A 24380-nucleotide genomic window follows, 5' to 3' on the forward strand; every position below is an offset into this window, starting at 1 on the left:
ACACACATTTGCTCTGCATGTACGCCACTGTGCATTGGGCATAAAAGTGTCCAACAGCCTGGGATGGCTTTGCACGGACAATCAGTCACACGATCAGTGACATTTAGCAGATTTTCCCAGAGGGCCGTGTAGAACTGCTTGCTTGGCACAGGCACACAAAAATACAGAAAAAGGTTTATCTCACACACAAAGCTGGATTGACACACAACATTTTCCACCTTCCACTCTCCTTTTTATCCCGCTTTGAGATGTTTTTCATCATCATACATCACACGCAATTATTACATCTGCCCCATCTTTAATTGACCGCAACAGAGCGACAGTTTGTTTTACACCTGGGTGATGCATATCAAGTTATCAACATGTTGCTTCAAATGACAGATGCCTGATGCGCATCAACAAGCATAGAGCTGCGCAGGCTAATTGCTATTCCTTGTAAAATGCAGCTCATTGAAGCAACCTGCAAGAACTCTAAACTTGAATCTTGATGCAAATCAGCCTTTATCTAATACACAAAAAGAATTGTTCAAAACCAAAGCAAGAAACTTTTGAAGTTGTAAAGTGAGGCCTAAATGTTCATGCTAAAAGAGAAATTATCTTTCACTCTGTCATAATATGAAAATCCCCCATTTCATTAATGATGCAAAAAAGCCCATGTATTAAGGACGTTTTCATTCCCCAAGACCCAACGTCATTAATACTGCAAGCGGCCATTATAAAAGCCATTCATATCATCTCTTCTCTGGCATATGGAGTTTGTTCATTTTTAGTGCTCCAATACATTCTCCACACAGAAGCAGGTCGGTTTAAAAGTATGATGCAAACCTCCTTACATGACAGCATCATATTTTAAACAGCATATACACAAATTGAAAATACTACTTTCTCGTTCTCCTGTCAGTTGGGCACTTTTCTCCTTTCGCTACGCACTGGATGCTAGTGCACAATCCCCCCACCACCACCACACACACACACATTAATGAACAGCCCTTTCCAACAGTCCGCATTTGACATTCACACTCAGTATTTACGCCATCACTGAGTGGGAACTATATACATACGTATATATACATATATACACACACACATATACTATATATACAAATTCAAAACTCAAATCTGCATCCGATCTAGAGAATGCAAGTCATATCAGATCCTGCCCACATCTTCAGTAGTCTATGTCATTTTATATTTTCTAAAAGGTCACCTTTGAATGGCAGCCGAGGCAGAGCAAAGGCACAGGAAACAGTGAAAGTGGGCCCTCTTTTGGAATAAATTGGTACCACAAGTGGTGGACACGTGATCATCACCCCACTCCCAATCCGCTGGGCTTTTTCATTAAGCCAAAGCTCTCTAAACCATAATCCCTGCTATGACTAGGAAGCAGTTGGAGCCAGAGAGCAAGAACTCATACGGTACATCTAGGGCAGTCATTTTGATTCACATTTCCATGACAGTGACCCAAAACTGATCATGCATGCTGTAAGGCAAGAAGATAAGGGATATTTGCTGTAAAAGCAACAACACACGGCACAAAATGCCAAATTTATCTGAGCTCAGTTCACACAGCATATCCTACATTACACCCATCCGCACCGGCTAAAATAAATAAATAGGAACGTACTGATACCATTTCTTTCACACTAGGTACGAGTAAAACTTACATTTGACTACTGGCGGAATACATGAAACAATACAAGATAATGTTGTATTGCAGTGATGACAATACAAATTGTCCTTGAGCATGGCATACGTTTCACTTACTTTTTAGAGTAAAAACCTTTCATGCTACTGCATATTTGCTAACAGGTATGACTGGTAAAGTGGTATCGGTGTTGTGGTATTGGGACTTTTTTTTTTATGAGTACAGAAGTACAGTATTAGCACTGATATCAATACTGGCATCAGTAGCCCCACAATCAACATAGAGGAATAATTGCAAAGACCAGTCTTAGTAAAGATCAACACATGCACAGTATTGTAATGTAATTTATTGCACAATATAAAGTTGCGCGCACGTTGCATCCTTTTGTCCTGATTGCAAAATTTAACATTTTCAGTCTCATGGTAATCCCTTTACACAGGTGGACAAGAAACATTTCTCTGATTATGTTTGTGCTCATCCTCATCCCTTGTGGACGATGCTTTCAAAAATAAAGGTTAGGCAGAGAGAGAACTAAAAGGATCACAAATCCCTCCTTCTGGGGTTAAACAGTGCCTTCCTCCCAATTTAGCCACTGCATAAATCAAACAGACGCTGAACAAAGCTATCAGGAATTGCAGGCAGGCTTTGGACATTTCCCTCTTTGGATGTCTTGGCTCGTTATCCTCACCATATGGGATGAGGGTGGAAGCTGAGGTTGTGAGCATGACAAGCTAATCTAATGACAAAAACAACATCCCGATGCCACTCCCAAGAGAGAAGGGAGCAAATGCAAGGAGGACAAATGCAAGGAGGACCGGCTGGGGGAAACAAGTGGGATGAAAAATTCTCTCCTTTAGCTGTGACCAATCGGAAGATTTTCCCACTCAGCTACAAGGCATCTATTTAATGTGTTCTCCCCCATCTTGTGCTCAAAAGCCACTTTTCTTACAACAGACTCAAGCTGCGACTGCTGATCCTCCACTCAAAAGACCCCATTTTTCTTTCTGCTTTCACATTCTCCTCTTAATCCTTATAAAAAGTGATTTGGCATTTTTGCCCATGATGAAACTGCACCCTTGTATCTCTTTGCAATTTTGACCTGTTTTCATTTGAGCTCACATATTCTGCACATGCTAAAAAGGATGCCCGAGTGGAGGCGAGTGCATCCAGGCAGCTCCTAGGCAACAGAAGTGTACATGATTTCATTAAGGCTGAGAGTAGTCTCCATGGTAACCACAGACAGCAGCGTCTGCCTCACTTGCGCAAAGGACACGCCCTTGTGAGAGTAGAAAAACAGGAAGTGCTCCACAAGAAATTACTGACAAAAAAAAAAAATCACAGATGGGTGCTGCTACTTCATTTTACAGAACTCAATAACCTCTTCTAAAGGGCACACACATCAAATCAAATATCCACATCAACATCATGCTTTTTGTCAGTGAACCACTCTGCTGTGAGCTTCATGTAGTTTAATGTATCGATTGAGGAATAAATAATTGAATGTATTCTGCAGCATTAAGGGAGTTTTCATAAGGCACATGCTGATGTCATCCTTTTACGGACATCAGCATATCCATTTCACACTCTTGCATCTCTATTGACCGATAATAGACATTGTAGCATGAAAAGAAAATACTGAATATTCTGATGGCTGCATATAAAAAAGCCTCTTCTCATTCGAATCAGCCTCACAGGCCACACACTTGCCCTGCCCTGACATTAGGTGCTGTCCACCACGCCCCACCCTACCCATGCGCAAAGTAAGAAAGCTGAGCTGAACTGATCGCGTGGTCGGTGCTGAAGCTGCAGTAGCAGCAGCGGGGAGCGGAAAATTACCTACCCCTCCCCCCACCCTCCTCCACTCATATTCACAGAGAGCTGCAGCGTGCAGTACAGGCACTCAAGCACTTTTATGCAGGGAGGGGACCTCAGGCATTGTTTAGGGAAGCACAGCATAGGGAGGATATTGGAAGGAGAAAAAAAGAACAAAACAGCCCACTGCAGGGCTCATGGAGCAAGCAGCCATCTTTATATCACAAGATGACCCACTTGTACTCACACACACACACATGCACACGAATCCTCTGCTGCGTGTAAGCACACAAAGCCTAGATCAAATCTCCCTCACACTGAAGCGAGGGAGATTCGGTAGTCACATCGGACAGCGCTTGTTTGTGCTGGACCACTCCCTGAAATGAGGTCATGTCGTCTGAGTGACTCAGAGCATCACAGATTCGACGCGTCACAGTGCTGAACTGAACTTTACTGTCATTATTCAACCAATTTAGGAAAAATAACATTTTCAATCCATAAAAATACAGCAGCAGCATTCCCACAGTGTAAAAGGAATATTGAATATTGAAGTATGTTGTCTGTGCCTTGCTTGACTGTACCAGCAGTGTACACATCAGGAATGCTAATGAATATATGTATGTATATTAAATCATGTTTGCAACGTTCCGGGGCTGATAGCACACATGTCTGCAGCGATGGACATTAATTTCCTGTTAGTTCCCTCAGCTGCTCCCCTCCTCAGAAACTGGCGGTGAAGGAGAGGGGGGGATGGTAAAGCATAACATGCACTGAGAGGGGGAGATGAAGAAGCAAGCTTTAGGTGAATAATACATGCATGCTGAGCATTAGGAGAAATGGGGATGCGACCGGCAGGAGTGAGGAAATAAAGGTCAAACCTCATTAATGACAGAATTCCTTGTACTAATTGCGCAACCTAATTTGGTGGAGCTTGCTGTTCAATAAACATGTTTGTGAGAGCCTATAGTGAATAGCAAGCTACAAAGCACAAAAATCACCTCTTTTGTCCATGCTGCATATACTGTCGGTACGAATAAACAAAATGTGATTGGCAAACATTATGAGACATTTTCTGATGCTTACATGCTCATCGCTTTGCCATACTTGTGTATCAATGTGAATTAAAATAAATAGTATATTGTTTATAGCTGCTTCCAAAGAAGTTAATTCTGTGATTTAATAAAAAAAAAAATCCCAAAATTGGCTGGCTTCTAAGACCTCATATTCCTACATTGAAAAACACAACACGATGTTTTTAAAATATCTATTCAGGATAATGGCAGTTTGAAAATACAAAGCAATGTATATTCTTATGACTATCCAACATCAGCACATTGCAAGGCGTATGTGGAAACATTTAATAATTTACTTCCAAGGTGAAAAGTAAATTTTCATAAATTTTCGTAAAGTCATTTAATTAGCTCATCACAAAACTGATATGTATGCACTACAACTAGTTTCCCGGTGAGACAATATTCTTCAGTGGCACAGCTGGGCCAAAATCACAACAGCCGTGTGTCAACTCAAGTTTCTCACTAAAGCTAAACTGAGCAATGAAAACAAAGCTGCTACAGTAACTCTGAAATTATATTTAAAGTTGAAAGGATGCTTCTTTAAAAAGAGCACCTTTGTTGTTAAGAGTTATATGTCAGAAGCAGATTATTTTTCCTTATTTTTAATTTTTAATATTTATTGACAAGGCAAAATATGTGTGTGTATGTTTTATTTCAACAACAAAAATAATTAAGAATTGAACGTTCAAACTTAGCAGATAAAATTATTTTTTTAGTATCAGTTGTGTGGTGTTCTAATTTTGGAGAATCATTAACAGATATGAGTGAGGGCGTACACAAGCCAAGAAAGGTTGGGAACCACTGGACTAGAGGACCAGTAAAATGCATTTGATCATCTACTATCGACATTGTATTGTTCAAAAAAAGAACATTATTCGCTGTACAGCATTAACATGAAAACCTCCGAGTGAGTCACGATTATGCCATCATGATAAACTAATACGATGCCCACCTCTAAAGAGTAGGTAGCAATGAACACCAAAACTAGATTGTGGTGGCCCCACATCCAATGCTAAAAGCAACTCGCATATAGTTATTACAGACGAGTCATTGCCTCAGAGTAGGAACAAAAAGACTTACTCAAGAGCAAATAAAGGGCCATTTGGCCTTGAGTTCACGCATGCTAATGCTAACTGGTCAAGATGAGCTGCATGGACACCTCTGGCCACAAGTAGCCTAGACATTCTGATTATAGATGTTGTAAAAGAAAAAAAGAAGCCAAATCAGGTTGACTGAGGTGTTGGTGGAACATGTTCAGCTCTTTTTGAAATTTTATTGTAGCTCAGTGAAGTGAAGCTACATTTATTGTAAAAAAGCATGACGCTTAGTAGATTTGCCAATATTGGCAAAACAGAAATATTTTGAATTGCGCTGCTGCAGTCTATTTGTGAGAGCCTGCTCTCTGTCAGCACCATGGACAGCGCTTCTGGCTCCTCAGAACAGACACTGGATGGAAATCCAAAATTCAGGGGAAATATTATTGATTCCTAGTCGTTATAACTCACCTTCTCGCTGTTAGGAAGAGTTTGAGTCCTGGTAAAGGTGTCCCCTCCATTGATACTAATTAGTTCTGCCTCTACAGGCGGAAAGGGTGTGGGAAATACCACCATGTCACTCTTGAGCGTGTCTGAGCTGAAGCACACGTCGTACTGCTGAGTCGCTTTGGAGTAAGACCAGCTCCCGTCGGGGTGGGTGGTGATCATCGGGGCGCCGTACCTGTCGAAATGTCCCTCCGTTTGTCTGTGGCATTTGAAGACCACTAAAGTGACCAGGCTGAGCAAAAAGACCAGCGACACAGCCACAATGGCGATGAGCAAGTAGAAGTGCAAGTCGGAGAAGCTCTCCTCCTTGATGGGCACGTGTCTGAACTGAGTGTGGTGGATGTCAGCTGTGCTTTCAAGCACCACCACGTCAAGAGACACAGTCGCTGACAGGGAGGCTTCGCCGTTATCACACACCGACACCACCAAAGGATGACTTTTCAGGTCATTGTCACTCATTCGCCTTTTGGTGCGAATCTCCCCGGTGCTGGTTCCGATCCGGAAGAGGTTGTTGTTGCCTTTGGGCTCAGACAGGTGATAGGAGAGCAGCGCGTTGTAGCCAGAGTCTGCATCCACTGCCCTGATCTTGGCCACAAAATATCCCGCCTCGGCAGAATAGGGGATGCTCTCACTGTTGACAGAGCCATGCTCAGAATAGGGAGCCAAAATGGCAGGACTGTTGTCATTCTCATCCAGGATAAAAACGTTGACAGTCACGTTGCTGCTGAGTGGAGGAACACCAGAGTCTGTAGCCTGAACTTTAAATTGAAACATCTTTACCTTCTCATAGTCAAAAGACTGTAAAGCCACTATATCTCCACTCTCCGAGTTGATGTTAATGTTTGACCTTACTGTGTCATCTTTGCGATTACTGATAACTGAAAAGGATATTTTTGCATTTTCACCCACATCTGGATCATCTGCATTCACAGTATAAATAACTGTACCAGCGGGACTGTTTTCTTTCACAAAAATATGAATTACGGCTTCTCCAAAGCGGGGTGCATTGTCATTGATATCAGAAACATGCACAGTTATTACAGTTGTACTGGACAGCGAAGGAACGCCTTCATCAGACGCCTTAATTGTAATATTATATTTAGAAACCTGCTCTCTGTCCAGGGTGCCGTCTACAACCAAAGAATAGTGATTTTTGTATGTGTTTTTTATTTTAAACGGGACATGCTCAATTATTTGTACATTAACAACGCCGTTTTTGTCTGTGTCATTGTCTTTCACCGTTAAGAGTCCCACCATTGTGTCGAGCGGTGCATCTTCCCTCACCACGTCGACTAGTGACGTCACTGATATTTTGGGTGGGTTATCATTAATGTCGATGATTTCAACGAGTATTTTACAATGTGATGCTCTTGAGTTAGTGCCTTTGTCTTTTGCTTGCACTCTGATTTCAACAGCATTGCCCTTTTCGTGATCCAATTCACCATTTACTGTAATTTCCCCCGTCACTGAATTAATCGCAAATTTGTCAACGTCATTATCACCATCATGATTGATAAAAGAATACACAATTTCTCCGTTATCGCCTTCATCTAAATCATGAGCATGCACTGATAGAACGCTAGTGCCTGGCGGAGAATTTTCAATCACAGTGGCTTTGTACAAAGCGCTGTCAAATATTGGAATATTGTCATTAACATCCTGCACAACAACTGTGACTTGTAACGTCCCCGATTTAGCAGGTTTTCCTCCATCCAGAGCTGTTAACGTGAGCTTGATCACCGACTGTTTCTCGCGGTCCAGAGATTTTCGCAGCACCAATTCAGCAGACATAGATTGCTCGCCCGCATTCTGCACATCCAAGGAGAAATGCTCATTTTGGCTCAGTTTATAGCTTTTTACTGAATTACTGCCGACATCTGCGTCGAAAGCTTTTGGTAAAGTAAATCGTTCGCCTGTAAAAGCCAATTCGGACGCATTGAGAACAATTTCAGGTTGTCGGTAATAAGGGGCGTTGTCATTTATGTCCACAATTTTAACCTCAAAACGATAGAGATTCAGAGGCGCATTTGCAATGGCTTCCACTTCCAAAGAGCACTTCACACGCCGAGAGCAGAGCTCCTCCCGGTCTATTCTGTCCTTTACCAGAAGTATTCCCGTTTTAGCATTGACTTCCAAATACCTGGCATTCGGTCCTGATATTTGCAAATTTCTCAATTCCAAATCCTGGCCATCGAGGTGTAAATCCTTTGCTAAATTGCCCACAGTGGTTCCAGGGTTTGATTCTTCCGTAATTGAATAAACAATCTGTCCCGATGCCACGCTCCATAAGTAAAACAAAGGCAAGGAAAAATAGATCCAAAGACAAAAAACGTCGTCCAGTTTCATTCTTTTCCTGGGTCGTTAGACAGATGTCACTGAAATAGTAGTCTGCACCGGTAACATTTTAACAATGTGCAAGTCAGATCACCAACGAGGACTATAACAGCGAACAAAGAATTACTATACACTTCTAATTATGGAGGAAAAGGAGGAGCGTTTTACGCTTGGCATCTGCGGGCCGATAGGGACATCTTGTGGTCAAAAAGTATAATTTTTCTATCAGGTCAAAACCCCAGAAAGTTACACTAAAATCCTCAATCGTCATTAAAAATAAGAATAGTGTAAACTTGCGTGAATACCATACCTCCACTCAATTCAAGTCATGACTATAATTACTTTTAAGTTGATCACCGGCACCAATGACCTAAGACAAATTAATTCATCGCTAAATCATAGATTATTTCCCCCAGCATTTCTTTATTGCGCCAAATAACCCATTTTATTTTAGAAAAAAACCTCACAGCATACCAACAACAATGAAACAAAACGTATAAAACCTAAAATAATGACCTCGCTGAATTTTATCGTAATTGGACTTAGAAGGAAATTTGGGCTTTTTTTATTGAACACAAAGCTATATATAGTCAAGCACTTTGTTGTGTGAATGGCAACAAAGGTTTAGTGAGTGAACATTCTGTCAACTAATGGCATTTAAAGTTGTTCTGCCTGACCACAATACACCACTGGCATAGATACGAATGAAAATCAAGCACAATATGGGATTTATGAATAAATCTCTGACAAGCTAAGTGAAATTAAATATTTTGTCACTGCAACCCCTGATACGATCTCTTCCTTGGTTTGGAGTCACTGTTCTAACCAACAACACAATTTATTATTTCATTAATGTTTAAAGATTGATCCAGAACAGCTTGACCTATGCATAATTCCAAAGAAAATGATAATGAAACAACTTGGATTGTTCAATATCAAATAAAATCACTATAACATAGACAACAAAACACAAACAAACACTGTACTATGTGTCGGTTAGGCCTGTCAGGTTTGTGCCATCTACATTACCTTCTCACTGTTAGGTAAAGTCTGAGTCCTGGTAAAGGTGTCTCCTCCATTAATACTGATCAGTTCTGCTTCTACAGGCGGAAAGGGTGTGGGGAAAACCACCATGTCACTCTTGAGCGTGTCTGAGCTGAAGCACACGTCGTACTGTTGAGTCGCTTTGGAGTAAGACCAGCTCCCGTCGGGGTGGGTGGTGATCATCGGGGCACCGTACCTGTCGAAATGTCCATCCGTCTGTTTGTGGCATTTGAAGGCCACTAAAGTGACCAGACTAAGTAGGAAGACCAGCGACACGGCCACAATGGCGATGAGCAGGTACAAGTGCAAGTCGGAGAAGCTCTCCTCCTTGATGGGCACGTGTCTGAACTGAGTGTGGTGGATGTCAGCTGTGCTTTCAAGCACCACCACATCAAGAGACACAGTCGCTGACAGGGAGGCTTCTCCATTATCACACACCGACACCACCAAGGGGTGACTTTTCAGGTCATTGTCACTCATTCGCCTCTTGGTGCGAATCTCCCCGGTGCTGGTTCCGATCCGGAAGAGGTTGTTGTTGCCTTTGGGCTCAGAAAGGTGATAGGAGAGCAGCGCGTTGTAGCCAGAGTCTGCATCCACTGCCCTGATCTTGGCCACAAAGTATCCCGCCTCAGCAGAATAGGGGATGCTCTCGCTGTTGACGGAGCCATGCTCAGAATAGGGAGCCAAAATGGCCGGACTGTTGTCATTCTCATCCAGGATAAAAACGTTGACAGTCACATTGCTGCTGAGTGGAGGAACACCAGAGTCTGTAGCCTGAACTTTAAACTGAAACGTCTTTAACTTCTCATAGTCAAAGGACTGCAAACTGACTAGATCACCACTCTCTGAATTAATGTTCATCACTGATGTTATTGGAATTCCATTTGCATCCCCCAATAATGCATATGTCACTCTTGCGTTCACATTCATATCCAAATCCATTGCATTTATTCTATAGATACTTGCTCCCACAGGACTGTTTTCGTTGACATAAATATTAATAATGGGTTCAGAGAAACGTGGCGCGTTGTCATTAACATCAGCCACTTGAATGGCAATAACGCTTGTGCTTGATAGAGGAGGACTCCCCTCATCATTTGCTACAAGAGTGACATTGTAAAATGAATGCTCCTCCCTATCAAGTGAGCCATCCACAACTAGAGAATAATAGTTTTTATAATTGGGATTAAGCTTAAAAGGTGCAGAGCCACTTAGTTTACACTGAGTGTTGCCGTTTTTCCCTCCATCTTTATCAGTCACAGTCACTAAAGCCACGACGCTTCCAATCTCAGCGTTTTCTTTTATGGGGTTCATGAGTGACGTCACCACAATTTCTGGAGCGTTGTCGTTCACGTCGAGCACTTCAACCAATAGCTTCGCATTTGCTCTCCGAGGCATCAAACCTTTATCAGTAGCCTGAACATGAATATCATATGCTGCTTGCGCCTCATAGTCCAAACGGCCTTTTACAGTGATTTCACCCGTGTCTGCATCTATTAAAAACACGTCCGCGGGGTCAAAATGTGCACGTTTAACAAAAGCAAATCTTAGCCTCCCATTGTCTCCTTCGTCTAAATCTGTTGCACTTAACTGAATCACTAAAGACCCAGGCGGCGCATTTTCTTTCACGCGAGCCTTGTACAGCGCTTGACTAAATGAAGGCGTGTTATCATTAACATCCATAACATTTACATGCAACAGTAACGTGCCCGTTTTGGAGGGTTTTCCTCCATCAACGGCAGTCAGTGTTAATTTTAGCGTGGCTTGTTTTTCTCTATCTAAAGCTTTTAGTAACACCAACTCAGCAGACACACTCTGTTCTCCACCGCCCTGCACATCCAGAGAAAAATATTCATTTGTGCTCAGCTTGTAAGTCTTTACTGAGTTTCCTGCAGTATCAGCGTCGAGCGCCAGTGGAAGTAAGAAATGCTCGCCTGCGGGTGATATTTCAGACACGTTAATCAAATGCGACTCCTCCACGAAACGAGGTGGGTTGTCGTTTAAATCATCTACCACCACTTCAATTCGATGAAGCGCCATTGGGTTCCTCAGTATGGCCTCTAAGTTGAGAGAACATTTGATCCCCTTTGGACACAACTCCTCGCGGTCTACTCTCTCGGCAACATAAAGCTCCCCCGTGCGAAAATTGGCCTTGAAATATTCCTTACTGTAAGAGGACACGACACTTAAATCCCGAGTTTGCAAGTCCCTCACGTTGACATTTAAATCCTTCGCAAGGTTGCCCACCACGGTTCCTTTGTCCACCTCTTCGTTTATAGAGTAGGAAATCTGAGCAGCGCAGCAGTGCCATAAAACGACAAAAAAGAGCCAGCAGAGGCTTGCATGTTTGCGTCCAATGCCCATTGCCATTTCCACGGATTCCCAAGTAAAATCACAGCGTTTCATCCACGGAACACCGCCCGATCCTCCATAATGCCATCCACTCTCCTGCTACTCCGAATATCTTTTGGGGTGCGCACACAATGCGATCAGTCTGATGACGTTAAAATGGACCGCGGAGACACTGAGCAAAGTGGTGGTCTGATGCGACCCCAAGCGTTCAAACTTGGTATAAACATTTGACCTCATACGTGGCAGACAGTACTCGTATGAACTTGCTGAAGCCATTGATTTGCTATTATAAGTTATAAAATTATTATCAGTCTTCATTTAAACGGTCTCCCCCCCTCCCCGCCCATGAGAAATGTTAATTAAATAAATGTAAAAAATATTTTCTTGCAAATATAGGAATTATTTATTCTTTTATTATGGAATTGTGAAACATAAACAGCAATCCTGTTCAAAAAGCAAAACTCTAAAAGGCCCGTAAAGTGAATCTTGAAACTGTACAAATATATTGAAACTGTATAAAGATCAGCATTGTAATCATGCAGGTTATTTGGTCAAAGTAAACTATAAAAAAAGACTAAATCTTGTCAAAATAAAAAAGTTCTACCCGCATTAATTTGCTTAGAAACAGAGACATTTCGGCAAAACAATTAGCCACAGATTATAGCCCAACCGTTGCTATCTGATCGAAATACCACTATCTTATATATTTTTATACACTTCAAGAGAGAGAGATCATGTGATACAGTACTGCTTTTGGGCATGGGATCAGTGATGTTTGATTGGGAATCAAGAAAGCATCTACTTTTCCCATGAAAACAACATTCAGCACCAAGGACAGAGAAATGGGTCCCTTTCCCTGACTTGATGTAAAATGCAGATTAAAATGCAGACCCCACAACATTTGCACAAACACCAGCTATGTCAACCACTACACTACCATTACGAAAGAAAGAGCGCAATTATTTTAATAAAACCATCAATGTGCGTCAGATAAATTGCCTTATCTGGCTTCTGTTTCAAATACAAAATATCCAGCCAACCTGTTTAGTCATTGCTGATTTTAAATAATGAATGCAGTTTAAAAGTGGTTTGAGTTTGAGTGTAAGCATAAAAAAGGATATTCAACAAATGTGTAAGCCTACCTTCTCAGTAGTAGGTAAGGTCTGAGTCCTAGTAAATGTATCTCCTCCGTTAATACTGATTAGTTCCGCCTCGACAGGTGGAAAAGGTGTGGGGAAAACCACCATGTCACTCTTGAGCGTGTCTGAGCTGAAGCACACGTCGTACTGCTGAGTCGCTTTGGAGTAAGACCAGCTCCCGTCAGGGTGGGTGGTAATCATCGGGGCGCCGTACCTGTCGAAATGTCCGTCCGTCTGTCTGTGGCATCTAAAGACCACTAAAGTGACCAAGCTGAGAAGAAAGACCAGCGACACGGCCACAATGGAGATGAGCAGGTACAAGTGCAAGTCAGAGAAGCTCTCCTCCTTGATGGGCACGTGTCTGAACTGAGTGTGGTGGATGTCAGCTGTGCTTTCAAGCACCACCACGTCAAGAGACACAGTCGCTGACAGGGGGGCTTCTCCGTTATCACACACCGACACCACCAAGGGGTGACTTTTCAGGTCATTGTCACTCATTCGCCTCTTGGTGCGAATCTCCCCGGTGCTGGTTCCGATCCGGAAGAGGTTGTTGTTGCCTTTGGGCTGAGACAGGTGATAGGAGAGCAGCGCGTTGTAGCCAGAGTCTGCATCCACCGCCCTGATCTTGGCCACAAAGTATCCTGCCTCAGCAGAATAGGGGATGCTCTCGCTGTTGACGGAGTCATGCTCAGAATAGGGAGCCAAAATGGCCGGACTGTTGTCGTTCTCATCCAGGATAAAAATATTGACTGTCACGTTGCTGCTAAGCGGAGGAACACCAGAGTCTGTGGCCTGAACTTTAAACTGAAACGTCTTTAACTGCTCATAGTCAAAAGATTGCAAACTGACAATGTCTCCACTCTCTGAGTTGATGTTAAGGAGTGATGGAATTGGAATATTTCTGTGAGCGTTATCTAACAACGCGTATGAAACCTTTGCATTTGCGTCCAAATCAGGGTCAACTGCATTTATGGAACAGAGTGAATATCCACTTGGGGTATTTTCTTTGACGTACACGTTAATAACAGGTTCCATAAAATGAGGTGCATTGTCGTTAACATCAGAAACATGAACATTAATGATCCTTTTAGTGGACAGAGGTGGATTTCCGTCATCTGTGGCTAAGATGGTGACATTATAAAGAGAGACATTTTCTCTGTCTAGTGCTCCATCAACTACTAAAGAATAATCATTTTTGTAGTTAGATTTCAGTTTAAAGGGAACAGATCCAACAACCTTACAGTTGGTTACACCATTGTTCCCACCATCCTTATCACTCACTGTAATCAAAGCAACAATTGTGCCCAATTCTGCATTTTCTTTTACAGGTGTCATCAGTGATGTCACTGTTATTTCAGGGGCATTGTCATTCACATCTGCTATCTCTATGAGCAGTTTAGCATTTGCACTACGAGGAACAGGGCCTTGATCCATTGCTTGAATCCTGACTTCGTAAGCAGGAGTCTCTTCATAATTTAAAGGACCTTTTACAGTGATTTCTCCCGTTTCTGTATTTAGATTAAAAACATTTGATGGATCATTTTGGCTCCGTTTTATTATCGAATATGTGATCTTACTGTTCATGCCTTCGTCCAAATCTGTTGCATTTAATTTAATCACGACTGAGCCCTGCGCAGCATCTTCGCTCAGACGCACTTTATAAAGCGACTTACTAAACGTGGGTACGTTGTCGTTGACGTCGAGGACATTCACGCGTATCTGCAACGAGCCAGATTTGGGAGGTTTACCCCCGTCGACAGCAGTGAGCGTGAGCGTAATGAGTGACTGTTTTTCTCGATCTAAAGATTTGTGCAGCACCAATTCTGCAGACACACCGTGGTCTCCTCCGCTCTGCACATCCAGCGTAAAATGTTCATTGTTGCTTAGCTTATAGCTCCTCACTGAATTACTGCCGACATCTGCGTCCGCAGCCACCGGGAGAAAATACCGCTCCCCCGGTAAAGCTGATTCAGAAATGTTCAAAGTGTATGCGTTTTCTATAAAAACTGGTGAATTGTCATTTATATCCAAAATAATGATCTCAATGCGGTGTGCCGTCATTGGGTTGTTTAACACAGCTTGTATCCTCAACATACATTTTGCCACGTTCGGACAGAGCTCCTCCCTGTCTATTCTTTCTTTCACAAATAAATTACCGCTCTGTAAATTCACGTTGAAATACTCTTTACTGTAGCTGGAAACCACACGCAGATCTCTGGTGTCCAATTCATGCACGTTGAGGTTTAAATCCTTGGCGATGTTGCCCACCACAAAGCCTTTGTTCGCTTCCTCGTTAACGGAGTAGGACAACTGCGAAGCGGACGGGCCGTAAATACAAAAAAGAAAAGAAAAGTAAATCCAGAAATTGTATCTTTGTTGACGCATCCTCATCGTCGATGCAGCAAAAATAAACAGACTGCCGTCTATTATTCATCCACAGAGAGAAATTTACTCCAACTGTGCGTATTTGTGCGCCTCATGCGCATGAACTGTTGGCTGATGACGATTTCTTTTTGCCGGAGCAGGGCGGAGTAAAACTATTGAGTGGGTCACCGAATCACCACATTCGTATCTACGGTCTCGTGCGACCCCGTGTGGTGAATTTTAGACAGGTCTCATAACAATCACTGAACATGCAAAATTGCCTACGACCAACAGCAACAACAAAAGCCTTTTTAAACAAAGTTCACATTTTTAGCCTGACATCTGATAACTCCAGGAAATGTTGATTCCCGTTTTCCCTTAAAAAGGTATAGGAACGTTAGAAAACACCAACACTAATATTTTCTATGAATATATTATGGATGTGGGCGGCTCGGTGGCGCACTTGGGTAGCACGTCCGCCTCACAGTTAGGAGGGTGCGGGTTCGATTCCACCTCCGGCCCTCCCTGTGTGGAGTTTGCATGTTCTCCCCGGGCCCGCGTGGGTTTTCTCCGGGCACTCCGGTTTCCTCCCACATCCCAAAAACATGTTTGGTAGGCCGATTGAACACTCCAAATTGTCCCTAGGTGTGAGTGCGAGTGCAAATGGTTGTTTGTCTCTGTGTGCCCTGCAATTGGCTGGCAACCGGTTCAGGGTGTCCCCCGCCTACTGCCCGATGACGGCTGGGATAGGCTCCAGCACGCCCGCGACCCCAGTGGGGACTAAGCGGTACAGAAAATGGATGGATGGATGGATGGATATATTATGGATGGCTCTGACATGAATCAAGCCAACCAAACAGCAAACACCGAATAGTACACGTTATATAAACTCTACTATTAATACTTATAGTGCAATATTTATCAATACTGAACGTGAAGTCGCGAATGGTTTGAACGTTCACTCGCCTAGCTTCCACACAGGCAGTATGCAGTTCCTACTCAAGTGACAGTGTGAATGTGACTGACTGCGAATTGTTGTCTGTTTCTCTGCCCTCATGACTGATTGGTCACCAGTTCGGGACGTGGTCCACCTTACGCCCTCGGATAGGTTCCAACAACTCCCTACAACCTAGAACCAGACATGCAGTATACAAAATGGACCGATGGATACTTGAGCTAATAAATGATATGAGGACACCCAAAAAGCGCATGTCCGTGGTTTTCAGCACAACGGACAGCGGCATTTAGAGTTGCTGTGTTCACCCTGCACAAACAGTACGGAAACGCAAAACTGCAAATGTAGAGTAAAAAAATAATTGTAAATACGTTTAAATGCATTTGCAAGAACATATTTACAAATGTGTTCAAACGTAAACTTGTAGGCTAAATGCCAAAAACATCCCATAATGTCACGGGGCATTGACTTGCGCATGCATTTTTAACAGTGAATACATTTTATCCCTTTTGGCTTAAATAAGACCAATCCGTTCGAAAATTAGCTATGTAGGCATTTTCTGTAATTTGTATGATGTATTATGTCCGAAGTTAATGATTTCCGTTCGGCATTCTTTCCCACCATGCCACGGGTGATTGACTTGCGCATGCGCCAATTTAGAAAAAGGCTTTTTAAGCATTGGGCCTACATTATACGAATACGTTCAAAAATTGGGTCAGTAAAGATAGTTTATTTCTCATTTTTATACATCTATAATTATGTCTGCAGTATTTCAACATATTTTCCCTGTCATAAATCAATGTTTACACCACACTGGCAGTTCCACGCTTCTGTAAAGGGGAAAGTAATCGACCTACCATGTGAAATAAATAATGCGAGTTTAGCACCGCAGAGAGTGTCGTGAAAATTACAGGGAACACACAAAGTGTCAACTATTTGAACCAACGCTGGGGGTTCAGTACTACTGCACTATTAAATCTAACAAAGTGCAAACCATGTACAAAACCACACTGATCACTCCATCAACCGAGTGATTTACATTGTTTATGCTTTCCTTGCAAACTATTTCCCAAGCCCGTCCAGACATGTTCTACTTGACCAAGATATTATCACATTAATGTTAACCTATACATAATGTGTTTGTTTTTGTTTACTTTAGTATATAATCAGCTATACACGTTGCTTGCAACTAACAGCCAGTCAACTTGAGAGCATGAAATAATTGTCAGCCTACCTTCTCAGTGTTAGGAAGCGTTTGAGTCCTGGTAAAGGTGTCTCCTCCGTTAATACTGATCAGTTCTGCTTCTACAGGCGGAAAGGGCGTGGGAAATACCACCATGTCACTCTTGAGCGTGTCTGAGCTGAAGCACACGTCGTACTGCTGAGTCGCTTTGGAGTAAGACCAGCTCCCGTCAGGGTGGGTGGTGATCATAGGGGCGCCGTACCTGTCGAAATGTCCGTCTGTCTGTCTGTGGCATCTGAAGACCACTAAAGTGACCAGGCTGAGCAGGAAGACCAGCGACACGGCCACAATGGCAATGAGCAGGTACAAGTGCAAGTCGGAGAAGCTCTCCTCCTTGATGGGCACGTGTCTGAACTGAGTGTGGTGGATGTCAGCTGTGCTTTCAAGCACCACCACATCAAGAGACACAGTCGCTGACAGGGAGGCTTCTCCGTTATCACACACCGACACCAACAAGGGGTGGCTTTTCAGGTCATTGTCACTCATTCGTCTCTTGGTGCGAATCTCCCCGGTGCTGGTTCCGATCCGGAAGAGGTTGTTGTTGCCTCTGGGCTCAGACAAGTGATAGGAGAGCAAGGCATTGTAGCCAGAGTCTGCATCCACTGCCCTGATCTTGGCCACAAAATATCCCGCCTCAGCAGAGTAGGGGATGCTCTCGCTGTTGACGGAGCCATGCTCAGAATAGGGAGCCAAAATGGCCGGACTGTTGTCATTCTCATCCAGGATAAAAACGTTTACAGTCACGTTGCTGCTGAGCGGAGGAGCACCAGAGTCTGTGGCCTGAACTTTAAACTGAAATGTCTTTAACTTCTCATAGTCAAAGGACTGCAAACTGACTAGATCACCACTCTCTGAGTTGATGTTAAGGAGTGATGCAATTGGAATATTTCTGTGAGCGTTATCTAACAATGCGTATGAAACCTTTGCATTTGCGTCCAAATCAGGATCAACTGCATTTATGGAACAAAGCGAATAACCACTTGGGGTATTTTCTTTAACATACACGTTAATAACAGTCTCCATGAAACGAGGGGCATTATCGTTAACATCAGAAACATGAACACTAATGATCATTTTAGTGGAAAGAGGGGGACTTCCTTCATCTGTGGCTAAGATGGAGACATTATAAAGAGAAACGTTTTCTCTGTCTAGTGCTCCATCAACTACTAAAGAATAATCATTTTTGTAGTTAGATTTCAGTTTAAAGGGAACAGATCCAACAACCTTACAGTCGGTTACACCGTTGTTCCCACTATCCTCATCACTCACTGTAATCAAAGCGACAATCGTCCCCAATTCTGCGTTTTCTCTTACAGGCGTCATCAGTGACGTCACCGTTATTTCAGGGGCATTGTCATTCACATCTACTATCTCTATGAGGAGTTTAGCATTTGCACTACGAGGAGAAAGGCCTTGATCCATTGCTTGAATCCTGACTTCATAAGCAGGAGTCTCTTCATAATTTAAAGTACCTTTTACAGTGATTTCTCCCGTTTCTGAATTTAGATTAAAAACATTTGATGGATCATTGTTACCTCGTTTAATGAAGGAATACGTGATCTTACTGTTCATGCCGTCGTCTAAATCTGTTGCATTTAATTTAATCACGGCTGAGCCCTGCGAAGCATCTTCGCTCAAACGCACTTTATAAAGCGACTTACTAAACGTGGGCACGTTGTCGTTAACATCGAGCACATTCACGCGTATTTGCAACGATCCAGATTTGGGAGGTTTACCCCCGTCGACAGCGGTGAGCGTGAGCGTAACAAATGATTGTTTTTCTCGATCTAAAGATTTGTGCAGCACCAATTCTGCAGAAACACCGTGGTCACCTCCGCTCTGCACATCCAGCGTAAAATATTCATTGTTGCTTATCTTATAGCTCCTCACTGAATTAGTGCCCAAGTCTGCGTCCACAGCCACTGGTAGGAAGTATCGCTCCCCCGGTAACGCTGATTCAGAAATGTCCAAAGTGTATGCATTTTCTATAAAAGCTGGTGAATTGTCATTTATATCTAAAATAATGATCTCAATGCGGTGTGCCGTCATCGGGTTGTTTAACACAGCTTGTATCCTCAACATACATTTTGCCACGTTCGGACAGAGCTCCTCCCTGTCTATTCTTTCTTTTACAAATAAGTTACCGCTCTGTAAATTCACGTTGAAATACTCTTTACTGTAGCCAGAAACCACACGCAGATCTCTGGTGTCCAAATCATGCACGTTGAGGTTTAAATCCTTGGCGATGTTGCCCACCACAAAGCCTTTGTTCGCCTCCTCGTTAACGGAGTAGGACAACTGCGAAGCGGAGGAGCCATGAAAACAAAGCAAAGCAAAATAGATCCAGTAACTGTCTATTTGTTGACACATCCTCATCGTCAATGCAGCAAAATTAACAGACCGCCGTCTATCATACATCCACATTAAGAAAATGTAATCCTTGGCAGCATTACTGTTGGGAGGTTGCCGTGCGTTCCCGTGCGCCTTCTGCGCATGACGATTTCTTTTTTTTCCCGTACAGGGCAGAGTTGGATGGTTGAGGGGCCGTCTCGTCAAGATATCAAATTTACGGTCTCCTGCGACCCCGTGTGGTGAAATTAAGGTAAGTCTATCATGGCTGGGACCGCGCAAATACAATGTCCTACGAGCAAAAGCTACCTTTAAAAAATCACATAAATAGGCCTGACACCTGATAACGCTAGAAAATGTAAAACCTCATAATTCACTACAAAGTTATCGTAACATGTTTTTAAAACACTACACAGCAAGAGTATAAATATAATTTTCTACCTTCATTAAATAGTTGCTGACATGCATCCGCCTGACTGTCATGCAGCCGGTGTGCATTTGCCATTTAGTGACAGTATGAATGTGACTGACTGTGAATGGTGATATAATTCTACATGTAACCTGTGAAAGAAGGCGACCAATCCAGGGGTCGTGGTCCACCTTTCTCGCCAAGTTTAACATAGGCTAAACTATGGCTAAATTTAACGGCTCTAAACTGGATAAGCATTGATGTCTGGTTTCTTAATCTGATGCCCATGCATGAACGTGCATAACCATAAGGTTCAGAACCACGGATAGTGACATTTTAGAGTTGCTTTTTTTTTTAAACAGCCAAATACAAAATGGGTGGCTATATGAAGTAGAGTAAAAGTTCAATGCCACAGATACAACCACAGTTGGCTAAAATTAGAGGGAACACACAAGGCCTTCGTCTTAAACCAACACCGGCAACCCGTATAGCAGCACGACGGCCCAACATAAAGCGAAAACTGCAGAAGAAAATCACGGATTCCTCCACTTGGGAGTGGTCCTCATTATTTGCTTTCTGTATAACATTTGCTTTAAGAACATATCTTCGTTGAGTAGACCAAGAGACTGTAAGTATATGTTTGCCCATCCCCCCTGCCAAAAAATGATAGTTCAGGCTTTACATCTCTTCAAAATAAAGGATAAAAAATAAAAACTGTCAGCCTACCTTCTCAGTGTTAGGAAGAGTTTGAGTCCTGGTAAAGGTGTCCCCTCCATTAATACTAATCAGTTCTGCTTCTACAGGCGGATAGGGCGTGGGGAAAACCACCATGTCACTCTTGAGCGTGTCTGAGCTGAAGCACACGTCGTACTGCTGAGTCGCTTTGGAGTAAGACCAGCTCCCATCGGGGTGGGTGGTGATCATCGGGGCGCCGTACCTGTCGAAATGTCCCTCCGTCTGTCTGTGGCATTTGAAGACCACTAAAGTGATCAGGCTGAGCAAAAAGACCAGCGACACAGCCACAATGGCGATGAGCAGGTACAAGTGCAAGTCGGAGAAGCTCTCCTCCTTGATGGGCACGTGTCTGAACTGAGTGTGGTGGATGTCGGCTGTGCTTTCAAGCACCACCACGTCAAGAGACACAGTCGCTGACAAGGGGGCTTCTCCGTTATCACTCACCGACACCACCAAGGGGTGACTTTTCAAGTCATTGTCACTCATTCGTCTCTTGGTGCGAATCTCCCCGGTGCTGGTTCCGATCCGGAAGAGGTTGTTGTTGCCTTTGGGCTCAGACAAGTGATAGGAGAGCAAGGCATTGTAGCCAGAGTCTGCATCCACTGCCCTGATCTTAGCCACAAAGTATCCCGCCTCAGCAGAATAGGGGATGCTCTCGCTGTTGACGGAGTCATGCTCAGAATAGGGAGCCAAAATGGCCGGACTGTTGTCGTTCTCATCCAGGATAAAAATATTGACTGTCACGTTGCTGCTGAGCGGAGGAACACCAGAGTCTGTGGCCTGAACTTTAAACTGAAACGTCTTTAACTGCTCATAGTCAAAAGATTGCAAACTGACAATGTCTCCACTCTCTGAGTTGATGTTAAGGAGTGATGGAATTGGAATATTTCTGTGAGCGTTATCTAACAACGCATATGAAACCTTTGCATTTGCGTCCAAATCAGGATCAACTGCATTTATGGAACAGAGTGAATATCCACTTGGGGTATTTTCTTTGACGTACACGTTAATAACAGGTTCCATAAAATGAGGTGCATTGTCGTTAACATCAGAAACATGAACATTAATGATCCTTTTAGTGGACAGAGGTGGACTTCCGTCATCTGTGGCTAAGATGGTGACATTATAAAGAGAGACGTTTTCTCTGTCTAGTGCTCCATCAACTACTAAAGAATAATCATTTTTGTAGTTAGATTTCAGTTTAAAGGGAACAGATCCAACAACCTTACAGTTGGTTACACCGTTGTTCCCACCATCCTTATCACTCACTGTAATCAAAGCAACAATTGTGCCCAATTCTGCATTTTCTTTTACAGGTGTCATCAGTGATGTCACTGTTATTTCAGGGGCATTGTCATTCACATCTACTATCTCTATGAGCAGTTTAGCATTTGCATTACGAGGAACAGGGCCTTGATCCATTGCTTGAATCCTGACTTCGTAAGCAGGAGTCTCTTCATAATTTAAAGGACCTTTTACAGTGATTTCTCCTGTTTCTGTATTTAGATTAAAAACATTTGATGGATCATTTTGGCTCCGTTTTATTATCGAATATGTGATCTTACTGTTCATGCCTTCGTCCAAATCTGTTGCATTTAATTTAATCACGACTGAGCCCTGCGCAGCATCTTCGCTCAGACGCACTTTATAAAGCGACTTACTAAACGTGGGTACGTTGTCGTTGACGTCGAGGACATTCACGCGTATCTGCAACGAGCCAGATTTGGGAGGTTTACCCCCGTCGACAGCAGTGAGCGTGAGCGTAATGAGTGACTGTTTTTCTCGATCTAAAGATTTGTGCAGCACCAATTCTGCAGACACACCGTGGTCTCCTCCGCTCTGCACATCCAGCGTAAACTGTTCATTGTTGCTTAGTTTATAGCTCCTCACTGAATTACTGCCGAAATCTGCGTCCGCAGCCACCGGGAGAAAATACCGCTCCCCTAGTAAAGCTGACTCAAAAATGTCCAACGAGTATGTATTTTCTATAAAAACTGGTGAATTGTCATTTATATCCAAAATAATGACCTCAATGCGGTGTGCCGTCATCGGGTTGTTTAACACAGCTTGTATCCTCAACATACATTTTGCCACGTTCGGACAGAGCTCCTCCCTGTCTATTCTTTCTTTCACAAATAAGTTACCGCTCTGTAAATTCACATTGAAATACTCTTTACTGTAGCTGGAAACCACACGCAGATCTCTGGTGTCCAATTCATGCACGTTGAGGTTTAAATCCTTGGCGATGTTGCCCACCACAAAGCCTTTGTTCGCTTCCTCGTTAACGGAGTAGGACAATTGCGAAGCGGACGGGCCGTAAATACAAAAAAGAAAAGAAAAGTAAATCCAGAAATTGTATCTTTGGTGACGCATCCTCATCGTCGATGCAGCAAAAATAAACAGACTGCCGTCTATTATTCATCCACAGAGATAAATTTACCCCAACTGTGCGTATTTGTGCGCCTCATGCGCATGAACTGTTGGCTGATGACGATTTCTTTTTGCCGGAGCAGGGCGGAGTAAAACTATTGAGTGGGTCACCGAATCACCACATTCGTAGCTACGGTCTCGTGCGACCCCGTGTGGTGAATTTTAGACAGGTCTCATAACAATCACTGAACATGCAAAATTGCCTACGACCAACAGCAACAAAAACCTTTTTAAACAAAGTTCAAATTTTTAGCCTGACATCTGATAACTCCAGGAAACGTTGATTCCCGTTTTCCCTTAAAAAGGTATAGGAACGTTAGAAAACAACAACACTAATATTTTCTATGAATATATTATGGATGGGTCTGACATGAATCAAGCCAACCAAACAGCAAACACTGAATAGTACAAGTTATATAAACTCTACTATTAATACTTACAGTGCAATATTTATCAATACTGAACGTGAAGTCGCCAATGGTTTGAATGTTCACTCGCCTAGCTTCCACTCAAGTGACAGTGTGAATGTGACTGACTGCGAATTGTTGTCTGTTTCTCTGCCCTCGTGACTGATTGGTCACCAGTTCGGGACGTGGTCCACCTTACGCCCTCGGATAGGTTCCAACAACTCCCTACAGCCTAGAACCAGACATGCAGTATACAAAATGGACCGATGGATACTTGAGCTAATAAATGATATGAGGACACCCAAAAAGCGCATCTCCGTGGTTTTCAGCACAACGGACAGCGGCATTTAGAGTTGCTGTGTTCACCCTGCACAAACAGTACGGAAACGCAAAACTGCAAATGTAGAGTAAAAAAATAATTGTAAATACGTTTAAATGCATTTGCAACTTACGTTATGTGTTCAAACGTAAACTTTTAGGCTAAATGCCAAAAACATCCCATAATGTCACGGGGCATTGACTTGCGCATGCATTTTTAACAGTGAATA

At 43.0% G+C, this 24380-nt stretch overlaps 1 protein-coding gene across 10 annotated transcripts in view; it reads right to left on the bottom strand.

The window, feature by feature from the left end:
- LOC133150543 (protocadherin alpha-C2-like) overlaps positions 1–24380 on the bottom strand; it is a 102540-nt gene that overhangs the window by 14535 nt on the left and 63625 nt on the right. Inside the window, exon 1 of one of the 10 annotated variants that reach the window (XM_061273197.1) lies at positions 20987–23482. The exons of 6 other annotated variants lie outside the window; for them this stretch is intronic. In XM_061273197.1, coding sequence (XP_061129181.1) covers positions 20987–23374 — 2388 coding nt within the window. In that variant the 5' untranslated portion in view covers positions 23375–23482. Of the gene's footprint in view, positions 1–6035; positions 8678–9434; positions 12113–17493; positions 20119–20986; positions 23483–24380 lie in introns of those variants that run through there. 3 more of the 10 variants (XM_061273155.1, XM_061273165.1, XM_061273216.1) reach the window with 3 other exon arrangements.

Source organism: Syngnathus typhle, linkage group LG1 (assembly GCF_033458585.1).
Source record: "Syngnathus typhle isolate RoL2023-S1 ecotype Sweden linkage group LG1, RoL_Styp_1.0, whole genome shotgun sequence".
NCBI lineage: Eukaryota > Metazoa > Chordata > Actinopteri > Syngnathiformes > Syngnathidae > Syngnathus > Syngnathus typhle.